The following is a 22397-nucleotide window of genomic DNA, read 5'->3' on the forward strand; positions in this document are numbered from 1 at the left end:
AGTAGTAATTCGTTGAACTCGGAAGCCAACATCCGCTAATTTATTGCCTATGTGAGTATACGGCCTAAAGTAATCGAAGAAAATTGGATTTAAAGATATAATATTAAAGACATAAATATTACTATTTCTATGCCTTCCTTCCTAAAAGTCTACCTACGCTACACGCTTTATCTGATTGAGTACGTATTATATGTGCGCAAGAATTTTTTCTGAATTTCTGAAGAATTTTTTATTCTTTAAATTATTTTAAAATTAAAGCAACACCTAGTTTTCTGCGATTGGAATAATGTTTATTTCTCTTGCCTTCAATTGGAATCCGGTGGTCCTGAATATACTTTGACTGTTCGACTGCACGGTGAATAGTTCGACTATTCTTTTCCTCATATTTTCTCAAAACACCCATAAAAAATCGTTACAAATATGTTTTATTCTTATTTAAAGGACCATCGCTTAGTTGTGTTTTAGAACTCAATCAAAACGGTTTGAAATACAAAATTGTAAACACAATTTTTGTTTAAAGAAGTTTCCGTTTAAAATTTATTTCTATTAAATATAAATCTGATCTGCAAATTAGTCCAATTCGTATTGGTATTTGAGCTTTCTGACATCCATACGTACGTAAGACCAATAAATTAAATGCTTAGTTCTCCTTAAATCTACCGATCATTTCATATACCAATCATAGCTAAATATATACTTATGTGTCTATATTACGAGCGCGGTTACGAGTATTTATCAATTTATTTTCCCCAATTAGTCCCTTAATCCCACTCATAGTTAAATTAATGAGTTGGGTATCCGCACGTCAGTACATTCGTTTGCGCTGAAGTGTCTGCTTTCTCTTCCGCCGCTGACGTCGCTTGCGCATTGACTTGCGTTGTCGGTGGCGTAGGTGTGCGATCGATAAATTCTATGTTTTCATTATCTTTTGTGCTTGCTGATTGTTGTCCTTTTTGTTGTTGTATGGTTGGCACTCCACTGCTAGAATTTTGTTGTTGACATTTCACGCAAATCGGTGGTAATGCCACGACAGTCCTTGTGGTTGTAGGCGCTTGTATAACTGGCGTTGTCACTGGTGTAATGCAAATCGTTTTCTTTATGGTTGTTGGTGTTGGAGCTGATGTGGTAATAGTTGTGCTAAGATTGGCTACAACATTTCCAATGGTGGTGATTTCTGCTTCGGAAGTGTCATCATCGCCGTCAAGACTGCTAAGATGGATCGGTGTTGGCTTCTCCTGTATCGGCGCTAAGCTAGTCACGATAGAATTCGCCATTGCGTGTTCAAGTTCACGTTGCCAATCGTTCTCTTTCTTCTCCATAGCCTTCCGCTTTAGTGCTTTATAGCGATTATATACAATGAACTCTTTTATAAGTGCCATTTCTGGATCGCTGTCACGTTGTGCTGAACGTTGCTTCGCTAGACGTTTTTTTTTCTTATGCAACGGTCGCGTTTCGACAATCATCTCCTCCAGTTCTAAGCAGGGATCACAATTTAGGTGATCTTCAGGTGGTTTAAATGGTGGCTTTGACTTTTTCTCCAAAATAGTCTTGAAGTCAACATGACGTAGAAGCGGTGTTTGTTGAAGTTCTTGCTGAGAACTGATGCGTGCGCCCGGATGCACACAAAGTAACTGCGAAAACATGAAGAAACCAAAGTAGTTGATTAGTAAAACTGAAGTATACCTAATGGGAACACTTACTTTAGTCAATAAATCGATAAAATCAGAGCTCCAATAGCGTGGATAGTGTACGGGCGTGTTTAATATATGCTTCACTTCCGCCAGCCCCGTATTCGAATGGACGATGAAAGGTCGCGCATTTGCTCGCATTTCGTACGCAACCACACCCAGCGACCACCAGTCGACAGGGAAACTGTAACCAGCTATAAGTGCACAATTTTAGTTTAAAATCAGTTAATATACAGAGCTTCGGCGGTAACTTACCGATTTCTTCTAAAGCGCACATGAACACCTCCGGCGCCATATACGGTTTGGTGCCGGACATGCTGCATGCAAGTGAGTCCTTCTGCAGTCTCGTCGCTATGTTAAAATCAGTCAAGTGTGCGTGACCTGTGATGAAAAAAATTTAATATTTATTGTTATTGTAAAAGAAAATGGCTTTGGTAAAGAATATCAAACGAAATTCAAAGAATAGAATCAACAGGTCGTATGAGTAATAAATTCGTCAGGTAGTCATCAGCAAAGAAAAAGTTTTCAAAGTATTTGACTCCGATGGTCATAACATGATGTTGACGTCGAAAAACTTGGGTTCATTGGGAGTAGGATACCTCACAAGTGCACGGAATCTGTCCTTGGCCACTCTCATAATTGCTGACAAGTTGAAAGCAGGGAGAGTGGTTCTACTATAGAAACTTGGGAAACCCGCCAACAGTGGATAACTCTCCTTTCCAGAATAGTGAAGACACTAGAGGCCCTACTGCTCCCAATCTTCACGAAACACCAGACCCTAGCTACCATTGTTGTTGTTGTAGTAGCATTAACAATTCCCATACATATACTGGGAATGCTGCTGAAGTGATAGTCCTTGGCCGGATATAAGTCCGGGTAATTCCGCTAACGTAGAACCGATTGACGTGGGAACGCCAGCTACTCGTCAACATGGTTTTCGCAAAGTGCACTGTACCACCACAGCTCTCACCGCCATAAACATACAGATTAATCGTGGGCTTAACCAAAACCGCCCCTGCGAGAGGATTTCCTTAGCAGTATTGGACCTGTTAAAGGCGTTCGACACAGTCAGTCATTCCGCGCTACTAAATCTTATTCAATAGTAAACCCACCCGTCGAGACTGAGGTGGTCCACTAACTACTTGTATGGTGGACAATCGTTTGCGTCGTTGAAGGCCATAGCACAAAACAGAGGAGGATAAAGCAATGAGTGCCACAACGTGGTGTAACTTCACCCTTGCTTTCCAACTTTTATGTTTCGTAGCCTTCCCAATCATCAGAGGGGAGGCAGAAGACACCGTGGCAAGAAAGTGTGCGAATAATTTATTATGTTTGGTTATTTTGACTTAAAGTAACAGAAGAGGGACTTGACTAGATAGGAAGCTAAATTGAAGGCTCACAGTCGCACATAGAGTACGCAAATTTATGATAGAGTTGTACTTCTGCGCAAGGCTAATTGGAAAGATGTGGGGACTGGAACCCAGGATGGGCTGTACACAGCAGTGGTAAGGCCTATTCTCTACTATGGTATTGCAATATAGTGGAATGCTCTTGAAACGAATTGAAAGATCTCAGTTCTGCAGAAATAGGAGGTATTCTGAAATTTTTGAAAAGCACACAATGGTTTTAGCAGAGATAGGGCAAGCTCCGCACGCGGCATCACAGTGGGCTATGAGCCTGAGTGGGTTTCACAGGACAACCGCTTCAACCTAACCTACCCTAAACTTGATTGTTTCCATTGCTTTCGCCTACTCTTTTCTTTAACAGACAAGGAATTCTTCTTCCTTTTGTTTGTTTATTCATGGGCTCCAACGACACGGCGAATTCGGAAGGCGCAACCTGGTATTCTAACATCCTTGGCCAACAACAAAATTGAGAAGAAAAAGAGCACAAAGGGTGAACACAGCGCAGGAGCATCACAAGTAAGGAGTTGAAGCAATGAATATTTTCCTGTATGAACGCGGTTAAAAAAAAAAAAATAACTAGTGCGTACACTTCGGTTAGGTGTTTGGTTGAGCTCTTCCTCCTATTTGTGGTGTGGGTTTGGTGTTGTTCTGTAAATGGAGGAACAGTTTTAAGCCGACTACAAACAGCAAATGTTTTTTATGAGGAACTTTTTTTTGACAGAGCCACACTCGGAGGTTTTGGACGGCAAAACACCATAGAAATGGTGGTTTGGCAGAAAACCATAGGCTTCCCACTTAAAAACGTTTGAATGCGAAGCCATGGCACTACAAAAACAACAAAATCAGTCAAAATTTATGCATAAATAGGCGTGAGGAAACAGACGTAAGCGATGCCCCAATTCCTTATGTAAGCGCAGTTGATGTGGATACTGGTGAGAAAGAGGAACATATTGAGAACGAAAGTGAAATGAGTACCGCAGAAAAAGCAGAAGTGACAAACCTTGTTAGAAAGCGCAAGAGAGGCAGACCTAAATTAGATAGAATCGGAAATGTTGGTAGACCTAGAAAGATATTTACTTTTGACGACAATACTAATGTTGAAATATTATATAATATTATCTCTGACCCGATCTCAGTGAAAGCAGCCTTTGAGAGTCCTAATAAAAATTAATGGCGGGATGCGATGAAAGCTGACTACAATGCATTAATGAAGAACAATACCTTGATAAGCCTATTGGAAAAAAATTAATCGGAAACAAGTGGATTTTTTCAACGAAGTTGAAGCGTGACGGTAGCAATGAGAAATGTACTAAAGCTCCACTGATTGCCCTAGGTTGTTTTCAAAAACGCAACAACGACTAACATAGAACGTATGCACCTGTGGTCAGACATTCTACGCTAAGGAAATCGAAAAAAAGGAATAAAACGGCGTGTACTTGAGTTCAACCGAAGCTGAATATGTGGCGATGTGCGAGGGAGCTAAAGAGATAATCTTCTATCGTCAACTGTTACAAGAGCTTGGTATAAGAGAGTACTGCATCAAAGCAACAGTCATTAACTGCGATAATCAGGGAGCAGAATTCCTCGCACGTAATCCAGTCAATAAGAAAAGAAGCAAACATATTGATATTAAATATCTTTATTTAAGAGAGAAATATGAATCGAAAGATATGGATCTTAAGTATGTGACTTCGCCCGATAATGTGGCCGATTTGTTGACAAAATGTTTACCTAAAATTAAGCATATGAATTGTTGTAAATTACTTAACCTCATTTTGTAAATTGCAATACTATTATTTTTGTTTATGATTATAATGTATTTGAACTGAGAAGGCGATCGTAATACAACTCAACTACAAAACTACTTAGCTACTTTACAAACACAGGGTGCGCCATATTTTATGTCGGTATGTAATCGCTGAATAACTTTGTCATTTAGCAAATGATTGACTTCAACACACATGTTTTCGATACGTCAATGCCGTACAATTTCAACCATGGATCGCTTTACACCGAAACAACGCGCTGAAATAGTGACGCTCTACATCGAAAATAGTCGTTATATTGTTCTAACTCAACGCGTAAGTATGGCGGCAAACAGGCACCGTCTGACATTACTATTCGTCGTTTGGTGTCGAATTTTTTTGAGCAGGGGACCATAAGAGATAGTCAACATGCCGTTCATCAACGACCAAGATGTTCCAATGGATTTGTTAAAGCAGTGAGGGAGAGCGTTGCCCAGTGAAACCACAATGCGGCGCATTTTAAAGAATGATTTAAATTTGTTTTCGTATAAAGTGCAATTGACATAAAAAATATTGCCGACAAACCATTCACGTCGCTTGGAATACGGCCAAACAGTCGCTTGAATGGTTGGCACTGAACCCAATTTTTGGAAGCAAATTTTAATGATTGACTAGGCACATTGTAACCTCTCTGGCAGCATGAACAAACAAAATTGCCGCATTTGGGGAACTGAGAATCCACACGAGATCCATGAAACGCCATTGCATGACCAGAAAGTAACTGTTTGGGCCAACATTTGCGCCAAAACTATTATTGGGCCATATTTTTACCGAGAAAACGAAACGGTCGCTGGAAACCGATATCGATGGATGTTGGCTCATTATATCTGCCCGCAAATGCGTGAGAGAGGTTTAGACGGTTACTGGTTTCAACAAGACGGTGCGGCATGCCACACTGCAAATGCAACAAATGCATTTCCGCAACGAAAATTCCCGGGGCATCTAGTGTCAAAAAGAGGCGACATCGACTGGCCCCCGAGATCACCTGAATTAACCCCCTCGGACTTCTTTTTGTGGATTAATCAAAAAAGTTAGGTTTACGCCAACAAGCCGCACACTATTGACCAGCTTAACCCTCCGATATTCGGGGCCTTATGATGCGGTAAGTGCATCATAAGGGTCTGCCCAGACCCATACAAATAATGTAAGAAATACGGTTTTAAAAATATATTTATTTATGTATTTGAACGGATTAGTATTAATTACGAAGAGCAAATGGGTTTACAACTATATAGTTGCATGGAATGTTCATTAAGACATATGGGACGATTACATTTGCTGCAGTTATAACGAGTTTTACGTCGCTTTTTCGAAGAAGAAGCAGCACAATGGTAGCACGATGACCGTGTTGAAGCAACTTGAGCATATGATTGTTGCTGTGCTGCATCTGATGTCGATGGACAAGATTCCGGTACCTAAAAGTAGCGAAATAGTTTATATTAAATTAGTAAATATGAATACATGCATACACATATCTTTATACGCGGAGATATATGTAGGTGCGTATATAATTCATACTCACCTTGATATTGAAAAGATTCATTGCTTGTCTTATATGAGCAAACCTCCATACTAATGGGTTAGTCGCCCGTTTCGTCATATGTGGGATAACTAGCTGCCGTGCCAATTCAATGATAAATGAGCGCCTCTTATCACTCTGCTTTGCCGGATTCAGCTCGACATAAATGATGAATAAGGCCAAACCGGCAATATCAAGCACATTATAAAACATTGCCAGTGGCCAACGGTTTGTCGAGCGTTTGCACGAATAGCCAGCCAACATTTGATCCATTGTATCTACCCCAGCTTTAAATTTATTGTAGTCCAAAATTTGATCTGGCTTGAATCCTTTCAATGGATCGGTGCTTTGACGGTAATGGGCAGTGTATAACATAATTACTGGCTTTTTCGGCTTTGCCATATACGAGCACAGAGCGATATTATTATTGTGGTAACAAAATAAAATGCTTTTAACATCACGCTTCGGGTTAAGCAATTCAAGCGGAATGAAGGTCTTATTTTTTCTTACGGTACCGACGAAAGCCACTCTACGATCCATCAACATTTCTGCCAAGTTGTATGTTGAAAAAAAATTGTCAGCATAAACAGTCCTACCGCTGTTCATATAATTTTCCATCAATTTCATGACGACCCGTTCACCTTGATTCGTTTCTCGCTGGCCACCTGGTGGTTTTCCGGTATAAATTATACCTTTCAAAGGGTAGTTTGAAACAGAGTCACAAATCCACCACACTTTCATGCCATATTTTGCCGGCTTACTCGGAATATATTGGATGAATCGAGTGCGCCCACGATATGGAAATAACTGTTCATCGACGGTTACATGACAATCCGGAGTGTATGCTTTCTCTAAATTGGCCATCAGCATGAGCCATACATCGTCCAGGGCAGCAGATTTGCTTTGCTTCAACCTCTCAGCACGCGTACCACTGTTATCGAAACGGATGAAAGTAGTTAAGCTCTTGAACCGATTCAATGACATAGTGGCCTTATAAATTGGCACATTGTATCTGGCCCACAATTATTTCGCTGGCTGAGAATTCGAGTGGAGTACACCAGCAATAAGTAGCATCCCAAAAAAAGCATACATTTCGTCTTCGTTAGTCATTATCCAAGAACGCTGTTTATTACTGGGATGCTTTTCATTCCATAGACGAAACGCTTCAACGGCTTTTCTGTTGGTTTCCGCACCATGATACTTACGATTTCAGGAGACAGCAATAGCTTGAAAAGAGCTTTATGACTCGGTGACGCTCCTCGTAGTGGCCCTTTACGAGTAAAAGTTGTAACATTGTGACAACGAGGCCTTCCAGGTGGTGGAGGATTTGAATTCCACATCTTACCTTCCTTCGACCTGTATATAAGGCCCTGGGTAATAGATGTGCTGCATGATTCCATTGTGGTTGAAGCCTGAAGGGCGATAGCTTCTCTATACAAATCCTCAATATCATCATAGTTTTCATACAGAACAGCCTCTAACTCGATTTCCTGTTCTATATCTGATGCTTCACCGAAGTCATCTTCATCTGGAAAATATTCATCATCTTCTACGTCGCCACTTGTTTCAAATTGATCGGACTTACACCTAACGGTTAACCAGGTTACATGAGGGGTCTGCACAGACCCATGTGAGCTTAATTAACGAAATTAGTTTAAAATTATTATTTTTACAACAAATATAGCAAAAATCTTAATTTTGCTACTACATTATGTTTAGCACACTACATTTTAGGAAGTCATGGACTAAGAAGCCTCAGATATTAAAAATAAAAGATCTACATACATTTAAAGATCGAATGGGTCTGGTCAGACCCATATGAACATCGGAGGGTTAAGGAAACATTCGTGCCGAAATCGACGCTATAAAACCCGAAATTCTTGACAAAGCGATAAGAAACGCAGAAAAAAGATCGCAGTTTGTGATTGCTAATAAAGAAGGCAACTTGATTGATATTGTATTCAAAAAATAGTTTTAATAAATTGTAAATGACGAAATCAAATAAAAATACCTCACTTATACAAATCACTTTTTTTTTCAAAGTTATTCAATGTTTTCATACCGACATAAAAGATGGCGCACCCAGTATTGTTATTGGAAAATATTACTATACATTTTTCACACAATAAAATTTGCTTAAACGAGACGGTCGTGTTTTTGTTCCTTGGACACTCTACTTCGCTAATAATTTTAAATAAATATTAAATGTTATCATTGTTTTTTAATTGAAATTTATTATTTATTTTTACCACAATACAACCGTATACTGAATAAAGTTTATTGGATACTTTTCCAATTACTTCTACTCACCAGCACCATCCAAAAGAATGTTGTCTGGCTTTATATCCCTGTAACGAATATATGAAAGAGAATAAATTGAATATTTGCGTTTTTATTTTGATTGCCAAGATCATCAAATATCTCATACATTTATAAAATCTACCCACCTATGCACCACTCTTTGCTTCTGCAAATACTCTAAAGCACTTCCTAACTCACACACTAATAAGGCAACACTTTTCTCGCTGAATTCCAACTGGAAAGAAACAAATAAAAATATTGTAAAACTCATCGAATAAAAGTGATGAAAGAGGAAATTTTTTATGTTCATGCATGCAGTGTAAAATTTATGACTGCCAATTCCAATTCTGGACTTTATTGCATTCAAGGCAGAGTGCACGTACGTGTGTACCTATGTGCGTTTATTACACAAAAACAATCCAATACTTGAGAACAGCTTGGGCGGTACGTATGTATGTATGCGCATGCTTAAGTAAGAGTCTGTTTGCACTAACCCGATTTTGTAGGTGATACCTTAAATCACCGCCAGTCAGCAAATCGCAAACCATAAATAAATCCTCCTCATCTGTATTGATCGATGTTGCAGGCGGGAGATATTAAAGAAAAAATTAAAATATTTTTTATATAAAAATCTACTCGTTCATTTTGGAATATGTGACTGAATTTCTGCATAATTTTATAACAAATATATAATAAAGGAAATAAATGTATGACAACATATATACATACTATAAATACTAGAAATATTATATAATGAAAACTCATAGGTTAGGTAATGTTGGCTTATCTGTAAAAATATATCTCTTAGACTTCTGGGGTCCATTGTGTTGCCAGTGCTAGGTGTTTGGAGTCGAATTATTAGACATTCTATGCACTTCTTAATGCACCTGTTCGGGAGTTTTAACAAGCCGTTCAGCCATTGGTAAGCAATAGCCTCCAAGCATGAAAAATATGTTGATCCTAGGCACATTTGTCGAGTTCTACAATGAGCAGGGCAGTGACAAAGTATGGTAGGTGTTCCAAAGTATCCCTAGTATTCGCTTCATTGCAACCACGCATCGCTCTGGACTAGGCCCATTTTGGCTGCCCCCACATGAGGTGAGACAGTGTCCCGTCAGTATTCCAACCAATATTTTGCAGTCTTTCCTATACAGCGATAAAATAAAGTTTACAGATTTGGCATTTCAAGTTCTTGGCATAATTTTGGCAGTTTTGTATGAGGTTGAGTGTTCCCATATCAACAGCGTTTTCAAAGCTAGTTCCTCAGTTATTTCCATTTTCAGAAAGGATAATGATAGGTTTATTTCTGACGTGTTCAATCTGGATCTGCATTGTTGAGCACATTTGACTAGTTCAACTACCTGAGATGATAACAGCCAAGTCGTCAACATATGCCGTCAGTTTCGGTCCGCTATTCCCAATTTTTTTTTCCTCTAAAATCATTCTTGGTATTCTTTGTATAGTTTCCATTCAGAACACTTAATCTAGCGCTGCTTCAGCGCGTTGATATCTTGCAAAAAAACCAAAAACAAACAAAGGTTTGCTGAAGCCTTTAAACTATTCCTATATTTCTGCGATAGTACTCGACGTGAATTTTTTCCCCTGAAGAAATCTGCCTTTCGTTTTTCTGTTTTGTGAACTCAAGGCCGGAATTTTTTCATGTTTGACCATAAAAATAGTCGCTGAGAGCCATATCTGCACAATTCGGGCGATGGTGAATCAATTCGTAGCGCAATTACTTCAATTTGGTAACTGTTTTCAAGGACTAATGTGATGTCGCCGTTTTTTGTTTTTGGTCCGGGGTGATGAAGAGAGGCATCAAGATGTTATTGACGTACAAGATATTATTGACGCATTCAGAGCATATGCCAATGATGTAAGCCATTTATTTTGAACTTTTAACCAATGGAGGATATCACTTTTCAACAAATGATACTGTGGACTTAGTAGTAAAACCCTCTCATGTCGAACGAAACTGACACTTTACAAGTCTCTCATCATTGTATGGTGCAGAGGCTTGGACGATGGCAACTTTCAATGAGGTGTCCCTTCAAATTTTTGCATCTTGAAACAATGAGTTGTTTGAGCTTTATGGCGACAAACACATACTGCATGGAATAAGGATTCAGTGACTCCGTTGGCTAGGTCATATAGTCCTCCTTCTTCTTCCTTGCTTTTATCTTATTTGACTTGTGGTCAGCTCTCCAAGTACATAATTTTCAAATTCTTCGATCCCGGCCCGTCTCGGTGCTTAAGTTCTTACGTTTCATATTACTTTCTAATTGCTTCGTCCATGTGTATTGTGGTCGAACTGGCTTCTTCGGTGCCGGGGCAATGTTTAACACGTTTTTTGTAATATCTGATTCAGGCTTTCTGTGTTGTTATAACGGGCGGCCGCCGTAGCCGAATGGGTTGGTGCGTGAGTACCATGAATTCACAGAGAGAACGTTCGAATTTCGGTGAAACACCAAAATTAAAGCAAAACATTTTTCTAATAGCGGTCGCCCGCCCCTCGGCAGGAAATGGCAAACCTCCGACTGTATTTCTGCCATGAAAAAGCTCCTCATAAAAAATATTAGCCGTTCGGAGTCGGCTTGAAACTGTAGGTCCATCCATTTGTGGAACAACATCAAGACGCACACCACAAATAGGAGGAGGAGCTTGGCCAAACACCCAAAAAGGGTGTACGCGCCAATTATATATATATATATATATATATATTTGTTATAACGGAGCCTTAATATTGAAGCATGGGGACCTCATTGAGTGAACTGCCGTCCAACTAAATTGATGTTAAGCTTGTTGTTGTTGAGTTGGTGGAAAACTCGCAGCGTATAACCTCTGTCTCTTTCCTTCCTTTCGTCCGAATGAAGACAAACGCTCCGGCTCTGAAAGTATTCGATGCGGTACCAGCTGGTGGTAGCAGAGGAAGTGGAAGACCTTCTCTGCCTTGGAGAGATCAGGTGGAGAAGGATTTGGCTTTACTTGCTGTGTTCAATTGGCGCCAGTTAGCACGAGAAAGAAACGGCAAGCGTGGAAATTGTCGGCCAAAATCGCTTAAGCGGTCGTCGCGCCAATCGAGAAGAAGAAGATATATATACTTATACAGGGTGGGCCAAATTTTTGACATATTTATTTTCCCCTTTTTGTGGGTTATAATTGAATTGTTGGTTTATTATGGAACCCTACAGTACAATACAACGCGTTTAAATTATCGAGTGTTTCTATTCTTACATAATTAGCCATACAAATTGATTTTTTAAATAATGTTTTGATGTCGGATGAAGCGCATTTCCATTTAAATGGTTATGTCAACAAACAAAACTGTAGATTGTGGGGCTCTGAAAATCCAAGGGCAACACACCAACATCAGTAGCACCCATCTAAAAGTACTGTTTGGTGCGGTGTTATGGCCACTAGAGTTATCGGTCCATATTTCTTCGAAAATGAGGATGAAACGCCAGAATCGATTTCAGGAGCTTCTTACAGAACATTGATTGAAAACTTTTTGCGGCCAATGGCGGAGCAGTATCCTATTGTAATTTGTGGTTTCAACAAGATGGAGCAACTACGCATACTGCTAGGCAGTAGTCTTTAGTCATTAGTAGATCTTATTTGGCTCACCCTGTATATACCCCCTATCCTAATGTAATGCAAGCAATATACTCATTTATATACATATATACAAATATATATTTGTATGTATTAGGACGGACTAGTAGAGGTTAAGGCTTCTACCCACGTGCTGAAAATGGAAAGGACATAAATAAATTACCCACGTACATATGTATGTATGCCATTTTAGTATGCAGTGCTTGCAACTGGCTACATACTTACATATTTACAGCATATCTTACTGCTTACATTCACATACTCACCTTGAAATGAAAACCACAAATTCACCAGAAATGGATGTTCCAGTGATGCAAGCAGTTCCACTTCTTTGATAACGCCACCCAGCGCCCCTCGTGACTCGCACGCCGAACGGCTGACATATTTCATGGCATAAAGTATGCCACTGTCACGTTTTTGTACAATGCATACCTGTTCATATGATTTAGTCACCGGAGCATTAGCAGCAGATGCAGCAAATCAACACAAAAACGAGATAAAAGGAAAATGGATGAGCGAATGAATTGGTTAGTGAAATTAACAGAATATCAGAAATATTTCCTTAGCCTAAGAAATAATGATGCTATCAATAAATGATTTCAATAAATTTATTAGTGTAGTAGATTTAGGCGTAAGACAATTACATATTAACGGCATAACGCGTCTATATGTATAAACGGGAGCCACTAATCTCTTTACAGATTAATGCCTAAAAACTGAAATGTGTGTCGATTAACATAACTTCCCAGTCCAGCAATTTCACAAAAAAAAAAAAAATTTTACTCATGTTGTAATAAAAAGAGTTGGTGTCACTTCAGAGGTGGCCGTTTTAATTTTGACGAATTCCGCATACCAGCCTTATAGTGATCATCATCATCGTCATATCGTCACAGCTCGGGATTAACCACAGAAACTCCCAATCCCTCGTATTAAGGAGGACCGATTTGTGTGAAAATCAATTTGGCTGTTACAAAAATTAATTTGACTTAAGGGGGGGGTAGGGTTTCAAAATCGAAATTTTTTTTCTTCACTCATCTTATAGTAAATCATTTCAAGAATGTTGTGTCAAAATTTTAAGTGGATCGGAGCAGAACTCTCAAAGTTATAGCCTTTGTAGGCACTCTACCTCGAATGCGGAGCATCGATAATTTCTCAGAGTCATTTTTTCAAACGCGTTTTTCCCGAAACGACTTCTTAAAAGTCGGTGCCAATCACAACTCCGAAACTATTCAACCGATTCTTTTCAAATTTGGCACACGTTTTCTAAATCAAAAATACCTCCCCCCTACACTGTTTTTTTTTAATTTTTTTGTTTTTAAGGTTGTTTTTCACTTACAAATATGGCGAAATTTTTCGCCAAAAATGCTCGTTTTACGTTTTTTTGCCACCAAAACTACAAAAATGAAAAAAAAAAAATTTTATTAATGTAGGGGGGAGCATTACGTCATACTTTAAATGAAAAATCCGACTTTTTTAGTTTCAGATGATTCTACGACGAATGCCGATTGGCACCGCAGAGCACCTCTCGAAAAACATATCTCCAAAAAAACTCTGTCATGGGCTTATTTGTCAATATTTTATTATTAATTTTTTTTTTAAAACTTATTGAAAAGATGTACAATAACATGCAACTGATTTTATTAAAGTATCTTAAGCTATATTTCTGTAAAAAATTCAAAAAAAAAGTGTTTTTTTTTTAGCGCTAAACCCTACCTCCCCCTTAAGGCCCTCTCGCTTCATTTGGAATGGTGTTTTTGGGTGTTTCTTTAAAAACATGTGAAACAGAAACGAAAAAAGATTTTTTATTTTTGTTTTCAATATTTTATTTTCAGATCTATTGTTAAAAAACTAAATTTTTTTTTTGGCCAAATGAGGTTCGTTCAAAAAGTTGTTAGGCTTCAAAATATGGTCTTCCAAAAAAGGGTATGTCGCTAGCGACACGGATTCCGGGACTCACAGGTGTCTGAAAACAAAAAGACAAACATGTTCTTGTTCGGTATGAATGTCGTTATCGTGTGGACTGCGATCAGAAAGTTTGGCAAAATAGCGGACGTTCAATGGTGAAAAACCTTTTATTGGCCCTTTTTTTCACATTAAAGGTCCGAAAAAATACTACAATTTTTTTTTCCAAATTACCGTAGATCCCACGAAAACAACATCAATTCTACGTGATTTAAATTTGATTTCATCAAAATCGGTTCAGTAGAATCGCCCATATCTGTGTTCATGTGAAGACCACTCATTTGGGATAGACATGGAAGGTGACAGTCACAAAGAAGAGACTCAGACGGTTTCTGTACTGAGAGCCCATGACATCAACACTGGCCTCATCCATTCGCACTACAAGAGAAGCCCTTTTCTTCCCGGTTGCTACCCTTGGTGGGTGAGAGGTCTTGCCAAAGCCTCGCGTTGACGCTCGGGTTCTGGGCACTCAGGCAGGACAGGACATCCCCTGTAGACAGGTCGGAGGATCTGAGGTCTGAGGGATACGCTCTCCTCATTGTAGACCGCGAAGCGAGTGGTCTCCATGGGGGCCACGTTATTGACAGCGGTCCTGACCCACTTGAAGCATCAGCCGGCTTTTGCAGTATTTGATTTCTGCAATAGAAAATGTTTCTTCCCCCACTGTACTAGAGTTTTTGCAGTCAATTTATAAAAGAAAAATTTGTACATAAAGAAGATTGAAAAAAAAAAAAATGATTGGAATGTGAAAATCTGTCAGCCACAGCAAAGAAATAAATGGGATATGTTATTGTACATAATCTTTAAACTAAAAAAAAAAAAACACTGAAAAGTATGAAATGGAACGAGCGACCGTCAATCAATTTGTTCTTGTTTTGCATTTCCACATTTTCACATTTTCACATTTTTCATCTATTTCTATTTTTATTTCTGTTTTTTACTTCGCAGTCTAACTCTATTTGTTACGTTCACATTTATGTAAATGACGTGGCTCGCGCTACTATTGCACTTTTAGTTATGATGGTGAGTTTTTCAATTTTCGCTGGTTTAGCCATGAATAGCTAAACGGTTTCGCTTGAACAATTTCGCAAATAATTTCATTTTTCCAAATGAATAAATTTTGTATATAACTTTCAAAGTATAACTTAGAAAAGTAAAAATATGAAATAGAAATAAATTCAAATTGCCAGAGTGCCAGTGAAACAGATTTTATAAAATTTTAGTGCGACTTCATTTTGGGGAATAAAAAAAGAGTCGCTGGGGGAATATCGGGGTTATAAACCTTTTTATGTTTGAATGCCTGTTTCATAAAAAAATTGTACATAATCAAGAAGGAAATTAACGTTATTGATAGTATTTTTAGGCATTGATTTACTCCAAATTAATGCTTTTTATAATAGCCTCAACAGAATTATAGGTTTAGAGTTTATTTCCAAGAAAGTCAAATACACTTTGTTGGAAGGTATTGCACCCATCTGTGTAACTGATAAACATCAGGATCCTCTTTCTCTTCTTAAGAGCAGAAACCTCTTTCCGACGAGCCTAAAATCAAATTCAAGTACAATGGCTGTGATTTTTCAATTTTTAACGAAATTCTATTAAGTATTGTCACCCCAGACTGCCTGCCATGACATTATTACTCATTACTTTACTAAAACTAAGGCTCTTAAGTTGTGCCTCAAGCACATTTCTATTTACTATAAGAAAGTAGTTAAGACACCTTGGCGAACGGCTAATGCATCTTAAGATTCTGAAAAAAAAATTTTGTCACTCTATAAAAGGACCCAGTGCATTATTCTAAATTTCAGTGCCATTTAAAGGAATTTGACTGTTTGAAGTGCTTATACAGAAATTATATCTTGAATTTTGAAAACAATATTACTGGCGTCTGTTGGACACACCAAGTACAGCAAAGTCCTGAAGTCCATTCGGGAAAGATTCGAATCTCGGTAAAACACCAAAATTAAGAAAACGTTTTTTCTAATAGCGGTCGCCCCTCGGCGTGCAATGGCAAACCTCCGAGTGTATTTCTACCAAGAAAAAGCTCCTCATAAAAAATATCTGCCGTTCGGAATCGGTTTGAAACTGTCCCTCCATTTGAGGAACAACATCAAGACGCACACCACACATAGGAGGAGGAGCTCGGCCATACATCTAAAAGGGGAGTACGCGTCAATTATATGTATATATAATATGTCTATTGCGCCGTATAGATTACTCGTATACAGCTCATTGTTTCATCGCATACGATACTCGCCGTCGCCAATGTGCAAAGATCCAAAAGTATCAGAAGCAGAATCTTTCTATCAAACACTCCAAGGGATGCCTCACCCAAGCTTCTGCGTTTTATAATTGTAAATATGCCAATTTATTTGCTGCTTTCTTTGCTCTAATTTTGAACTCGACTTGGACTTGGATTCTAGTTTGCCATCCAACAGGTATTCTTAGCTTAACTCCGGGTCATTGTGCTTATCTATTACTGATCTCGGAAGCTCAAGCCCACATCTAAAACTGACTCGGATGACTTCTCAGCTATCTTGGTGCAGATGACTTCTCAGCTATCTGGTGACTTTGTTGATGACTGGAAATTGATATTCGTTACTCGTATATTTAAAAGTGGAAATAACAAGGATATTCACTATTACAGGCCGTTTTCGATGATCTCGTCTGTCTGAAAACTTTTTAAGATAACTGTGAATGAAAGTTTATATTTTGGTGCCAAAGGTGTAATTTCCAGCAACCAGCATGGTTTCGTTGCAAGGCGATCCACTCTCACCAATGGGTCTATTTTCAATGACAACTTAATTTCTGCTTTCCAAAACAGATTTCAAGTTGATACAATTTACAGAGACTTCTCTAAAGCGTTTGACAAAGTATCCCACCGAATACGCTTGCTAAAGCTTGCGTCAATGGGTATTCACTCCACGTTTTTGTCATGGATCAAGGCAAGAGTAAAATTCAATTTAATATTCCTAATAAGAACCTTCGACAGTACGAAACCTTTAAAATTGGCTTATCGAGAAGCAATTCGGGGTGAATGCTTCGATTTCTAGCGCCCGTGCGGATTTAAATTTGTTTTTTCTTCTAGTGCGAATTTACGTGGCCGTATGGCATCTTAGTCAACCAGCTTAAATTGTTTTTTTGACGTGATAACGTCTTATAATTCGATTTAACAGGCTGCACGCACGAAAAAATGTGTCGTTACCTTGCTCATTGCCGTTACCTTGAATGAACTGCAAGCGAAAGCGCGGAACGAACGACAAAGCAAACAAAGCAAACGAACGGCAACGTTCGACATCTTGCTCTCTCCTACTAAGTGAGCGTATATGTGTACGTATATTCTTATTGATTATTATTAATTCGATTTACTTGAAGAATTTAAAATAAAACCAAGTTTGTTAATAATACCTGTTGTTTTAATGTTATTATTATTTTTTGACGTGATAACGTCTTATAATTCTATGTAACCGGTTGCACGCACCAAAAAATGCGTCGTTATCTTGCTCATGCGTCGTTACCTTGCTTGAACAGTATGTTATGTTATGTTATGATATGTTATGTTATGTTATGTTATGTTATGTTATGTTATGTTATGTTATGTTATGTTATGTTATGTTATGTTATGTTATGTTATGTTATGTTATGGTATGGTATGTTATGTTATGTTATGTTATGGTATGTTATGTTATGTTATGTTATGTTATGTTATGTTATGTTATGTTATGTTATGTTATGTTATGTTATGTTATGTTATGTTATGTTATGTTATGTTATGTTATGTTATGTTATGTTATGTTATGTTATGTTATGTTATGTTATGTTATGTTATGTTATGTTATGTTATGTTATGTTATGTTATGTTATGTTATGTTATGTTATGTTATGTTATGTTATGTTATGTTATGTTATGTTATGTTATGTTATGTTATGTTATGTTATGTTATGTTATGTTATGTTATGTTATGTTATGTTATGTTATGTTAAAGTATATTATGTTATGTTAATGTTAACTCATTCTCTATATCCATACAAAATATCTATCAAACAAATAAAATTAAAATTTTCTTTTGAAAAATGCAACCATTCAATCAGTATTTTCTTATGACGTTATCACGTTAAACTATCGTCAGTAAACCGACTTTACAGACAACCTCTTTTTTTTTGTTTTCTTAGTAATTACTAAATTATAGTACATTTGTTTAACATAGTCTGTAAGAATGTATCCATTCAAAGATAAATAGACAAATAAATAAGATCCAGCGGTTCTAGCCGACTTCAAGACGCTCACGAAAATTCTTATCTGCAGGAAAAAACGTAACAAAAATTTAGTAAATTAAGTGCAAGTTTTATGTGACTAAAAATGGCTTGGATTAGAAATATCGGCGGCTTTTTTTACTTTCATCCATGTGTAAAAATTAATTTCTGATGGAACAAATCTCACCAGACCATTTCCAAAAATAAATTTCACTTATTATGTGTCATAATACTTGAAAAAAACCGAAAGAGTCGTCACCAAAAAAACTCAATTCTTTCGCCCCTTAAAGTTTGTACTTATTACCGCATACTCGAAATTTAATAATTTAAAAAATTTAGAATAAAAGATTCAAAATTTAGAGGAAAATGGTTACATTTTTCTAAATTCGGTATAAAGTTTGAAAGTTTTATTTATATTGCGTTGGTCTACAGATTTAACAATATTAAAAAAAATTAGCTCCAGAAACATGAAAAAAAAAAGAAAATCATCTGGCACTCAGTTATACTCGCCACTGAATGTTTAGGAAGCAGTGCTGGCGGCTCCTAACTTGCGGTTCGATAAAAGAGCGCGTTGCCATTAGCCTAAATTTTGCTTGTTATGCTGGTCCACTCTTCATATGGACGTAAGTGAAGATTTATTCAAGTCATTTAGTTTCGCGTCGCAGTAATTTCTATAATGGAAAAAATCAAGTAACGTGCAGTGATTCAATTTTTATTTTTGGAAGATTTGAAAGAGAGGGGATGCATAAGAACTTCTCGATATCAATTAGTACAGTATACAGTGTAAAGTTGCTGAATTTGAACGTAATTGTAAAAGTCTTGAAGACAATTCACGCCAAGGTTATTGCATTAATTTTGCGCCATCTTGTACATATATTACTTGTAATACGACTAAATTTCCACACCCCGTGTGCCACATTCGTATTATAAGCACTAACCAGGAGTGATGAGGCCATCAATTCTTCGCAGATGACTTCTAGCTAGCTTCAATTGATTAATGCCTTGCCATGAGCTCAATTTTTAGTTTCACATATTTAATATTTTATGAAAAAATTATAGTAAAATATGAAACTCAACTCTTCAGAAGAAAAATGCTTAATCATATTTGCTGTTATTGTTTGCCTTTGTTTATTAAAAATGAAAAATAAATATTTGCTATGCACCAGAGCTTACTAGTGTAACTACATGTTTGTATGTATGAAAATGTGTTCTGGTTTTGCAAATAGTTATCTAGCCAATTAATTAAATACCGTAAAATTGCATTAAATTTTCAGTAGAATAAATTAATTTGTGCTTGTGTGAATAATGAAACAAATAATTTTAATGTTAGTACTGCCTTTCAAATTAGTAAAATTGTCTAAGTAAATAAGGAAGAGTGCGGTTATAGAAATGCAAACAGAAATGTTTAGTCTTTAGTATTTTTAATTGGAAATATTACATTCACATGAACTCGGATTTGAAATGTTGATCTTAATTTTTGCATTTCATTAAAGCTAATACGTGGACAAATATGGTATTTATACTTTTACATACTTCTACACTTTGTTACTCTGTTAAATGGCCATTTTTATCTGTAATTGACTACGCTTTATCAATTTATGGAAGCTGTGCCAAAAGCAACTTAAATCTTCTACGTGCTTCATCTCATGCTCAAAAAACCTCTTTGCTGAACGACACCCTACTCTAACTGAGCGGGGGGAATATATGACTGCTGGTTTTATATCAAAGCCTTATCCTGCAATAATGATTACCTTTATGAAGACACACTCAATGCAGCAAATGGAAAATATTTTCCAAAGAGGCTGTCGGCGTCATGTCATGTGGTTGTCTTGGCCAAAAAAATGAATATCCATTTTAAACCTAGTCGTCAAATAGCAAGAATCTCCTACAGGGACCCTCGCTGCTCAACTTCAAAAAAGACTTTACGGTACATTTTCCACCGAGAGCCGAATGGGGCAAAGGGAAGGTGATAGGAAGATACGATATCGACATCTACACTGACTGTTCTAAGATGAACTCTGGTGTGGGAGCTGGCTTTCATTCGGAGCCGCTCAACCTATCTCAGTCAATTTAACTTCCTGACTATGCCAGCGTGTTCTAGGCAGAACTATTGGCTATCAGAGAAGCATGCATATCACTGAAACTCTACAAGTTGGTGCAAGAGTAGCTATTTTTTCAGACACTCAAGCAGCTATCAAGGCCTTAGACTCCAACTGCATTTCATCCAAACTAGTCTTACAGTGTAGAGAGGAACTAGAATTGCTTAGCGGCTTGAAATTACTCTGATATGGGTTCCCGGTCATAGGAACATACGGGGTATTGAGATAGCGGATGAGGTAGCAAGAAAAGGTTCGATACCAGACATAGCAGAGGCGGTGGCAGTCTCCACCCCACTCAACACAATCAAAGTATATATTGCTTCCCATTATCATGCTTTAGCCGAAAGAAGATGGAAGCAATTAATTACATGTATTACAAGAAAAAAAAAACAAACGATGAATGATCTGTTGGGATATTCTCGGTTAAACATTCACGCATCATTGTAACCCTTACAAGACATTGGAAAGTAGGTTAGATCATGTAACTAGACTCAACCTACCCTTCAATCCCATCTGCAGAAGCTGTCAAGCGGAAGGGGTGAAGGAAAGTGTTTTCCACTACTTATGTGAATGTCCAGAGCTAGCTAGGGCACGACTTCGCTTTTTCGGTAGGCCTTTCTCACAGCAAATTAATGAGATCTCAGACATCGAGAAAAAGAATTTGCTAATATACTTGGATCTCACAAAATGGATCTGACTTAGAAGCAAAAAAAAAAAAGAAAAAAAAAAAAACAAGGCATCATCACACGAGGATAGTGGTAGTAAAAGGGTGCTGGTCGCTAATTAGGATTATATTATAGAAATACTCAACTATTTCAACAAAAACAACTCACCAAACTCGTAGTAAGTACCCGCCGTGGCTTCTCTCGAACTCGTCATTTGCTAATTGCTTTCAAGATTATCGAAAGCAAAACACTTGTGCTCTTATCTATCGACAAATTTTCCATGAGTAAATTCATATTTACAGATGGCTCAACAACAAACTTCTTAACCTCTTTCGCGATTACATCTAAGGTTTGCTGCATAATCACATTTACTAGTGAAATCTTTGCTTTTACGTATATCGAACCGCTTTAATAACTTCCAAAATAAAAGTAAATTTTGCATTTATACCGACAGTCAATCTGCTATCGATGCCGTACGAAATTTCATCAACAAATGTGGTTTAATAACTTGAGTTCGAGATTTGCTTATCAAGCAAGCAAATAAAAGTGAATTTATTTGGTAAGGCAATGAGTTCGCTGTTAGGTTGGTATGGTTGCCCAAGGAATGAGCACACTTGGACGAGGAAAAACTGTTTCGTCCTTTGTGGTACCATTATGAAGGAGGTGAGGTGAAAGAGGAAGAACGATGGGATGCAGGGAGAGGGCGGGGAGAGGTGGTGCTGGGTTGGTTAGGAGGATGGGTTTAGAGTGTGTGGATTACGAACGATGACTGTGCGGCGTTTGCGTCAACCGCTTTATGCTGCTGATGAAATGCTCAATGCCAGCTATATCAGCAGGCGTAGCAAGGAAGTAAGAGCCAAGATGCCTGGATCTTAGCCCCGCCAGAGCAGCGCAGCTAAGGAGAAGGTGCTGAGATGATTCCACCTATCATCCACACATCAATCGCAAAAAGGACTTGAGGTAATTCCAAGTTTCAAAGCATGCATTCCTCGCGCATTGTGACCCACGATATTCGAGAGCTGATATTTTGTCAACCTCAGAAGCTCGCCCGAGCGCCCCCGGTCCACCCGTGGCCAGAAGGATTTC

General features: G+C 37.9%; 1 protein-coding gene across 2 annotated transcripts in view; it reads right to left on the minus strand.

Annotated features, from left to right (window-relative positions):
* Positions 1-562: 562 nt before the first annotated feature.
* Positions 563-22397, minus strand: part of LOC129251677 (serine/threonine-protein kinase 32A) — a 30988-nt gene continuing 9153 nt past the window's right edge. The window contains exons 1-8 of one of the 2 annotated variants that reach the window (XM_054890852.1): positions 15235-15373; positions 12598-12763; positions 9214-9284; positions 8866-8954; positions 8729-8766; positions 1944-2069; positions 1701-1882; positions 563-1631 (exon numbers count right to left, since the gene is read on the minus strand). In XM_054890852.1, coding sequence (XP_054746827.1) covers positions 783-1631; positions 1701-1882; positions 1944-2069; positions 8729-8766; positions 8866-8954; positions 9214-9284; positions 12598-12721 — 1479 coding nt within the window. In that variant the 5' untranslated portion in view covers positions 12722-12763; positions 15235-15373 and the 3' untranslated portion in view covers positions 563-782. Of the gene's footprint in view, positions 1632-1700; positions 1883-1943; positions 2070-8728; positions 8767-8865; positions 8955-9213; positions 9285-12597; positions 12764-15234; positions 15374-22397 lie in introns of those variants that run through there. The other variant, XM_054890851.1, reaches the window with a different exon arrangement.

The sequence above is a fragment of the Anastrepha obliqua genome, chromosome 1 (assembly GCF_027943255.1).
Source record: "Anastrepha obliqua isolate idAnaObli1 chromosome 1, idAnaObli1_1.0, whole genome shotgun sequence".
Lineage (NCBI taxonomy): Eukaryota > Metazoa > Arthropoda > Insecta > Diptera > Tephritidae > Anastrepha > Anastrepha obliqua.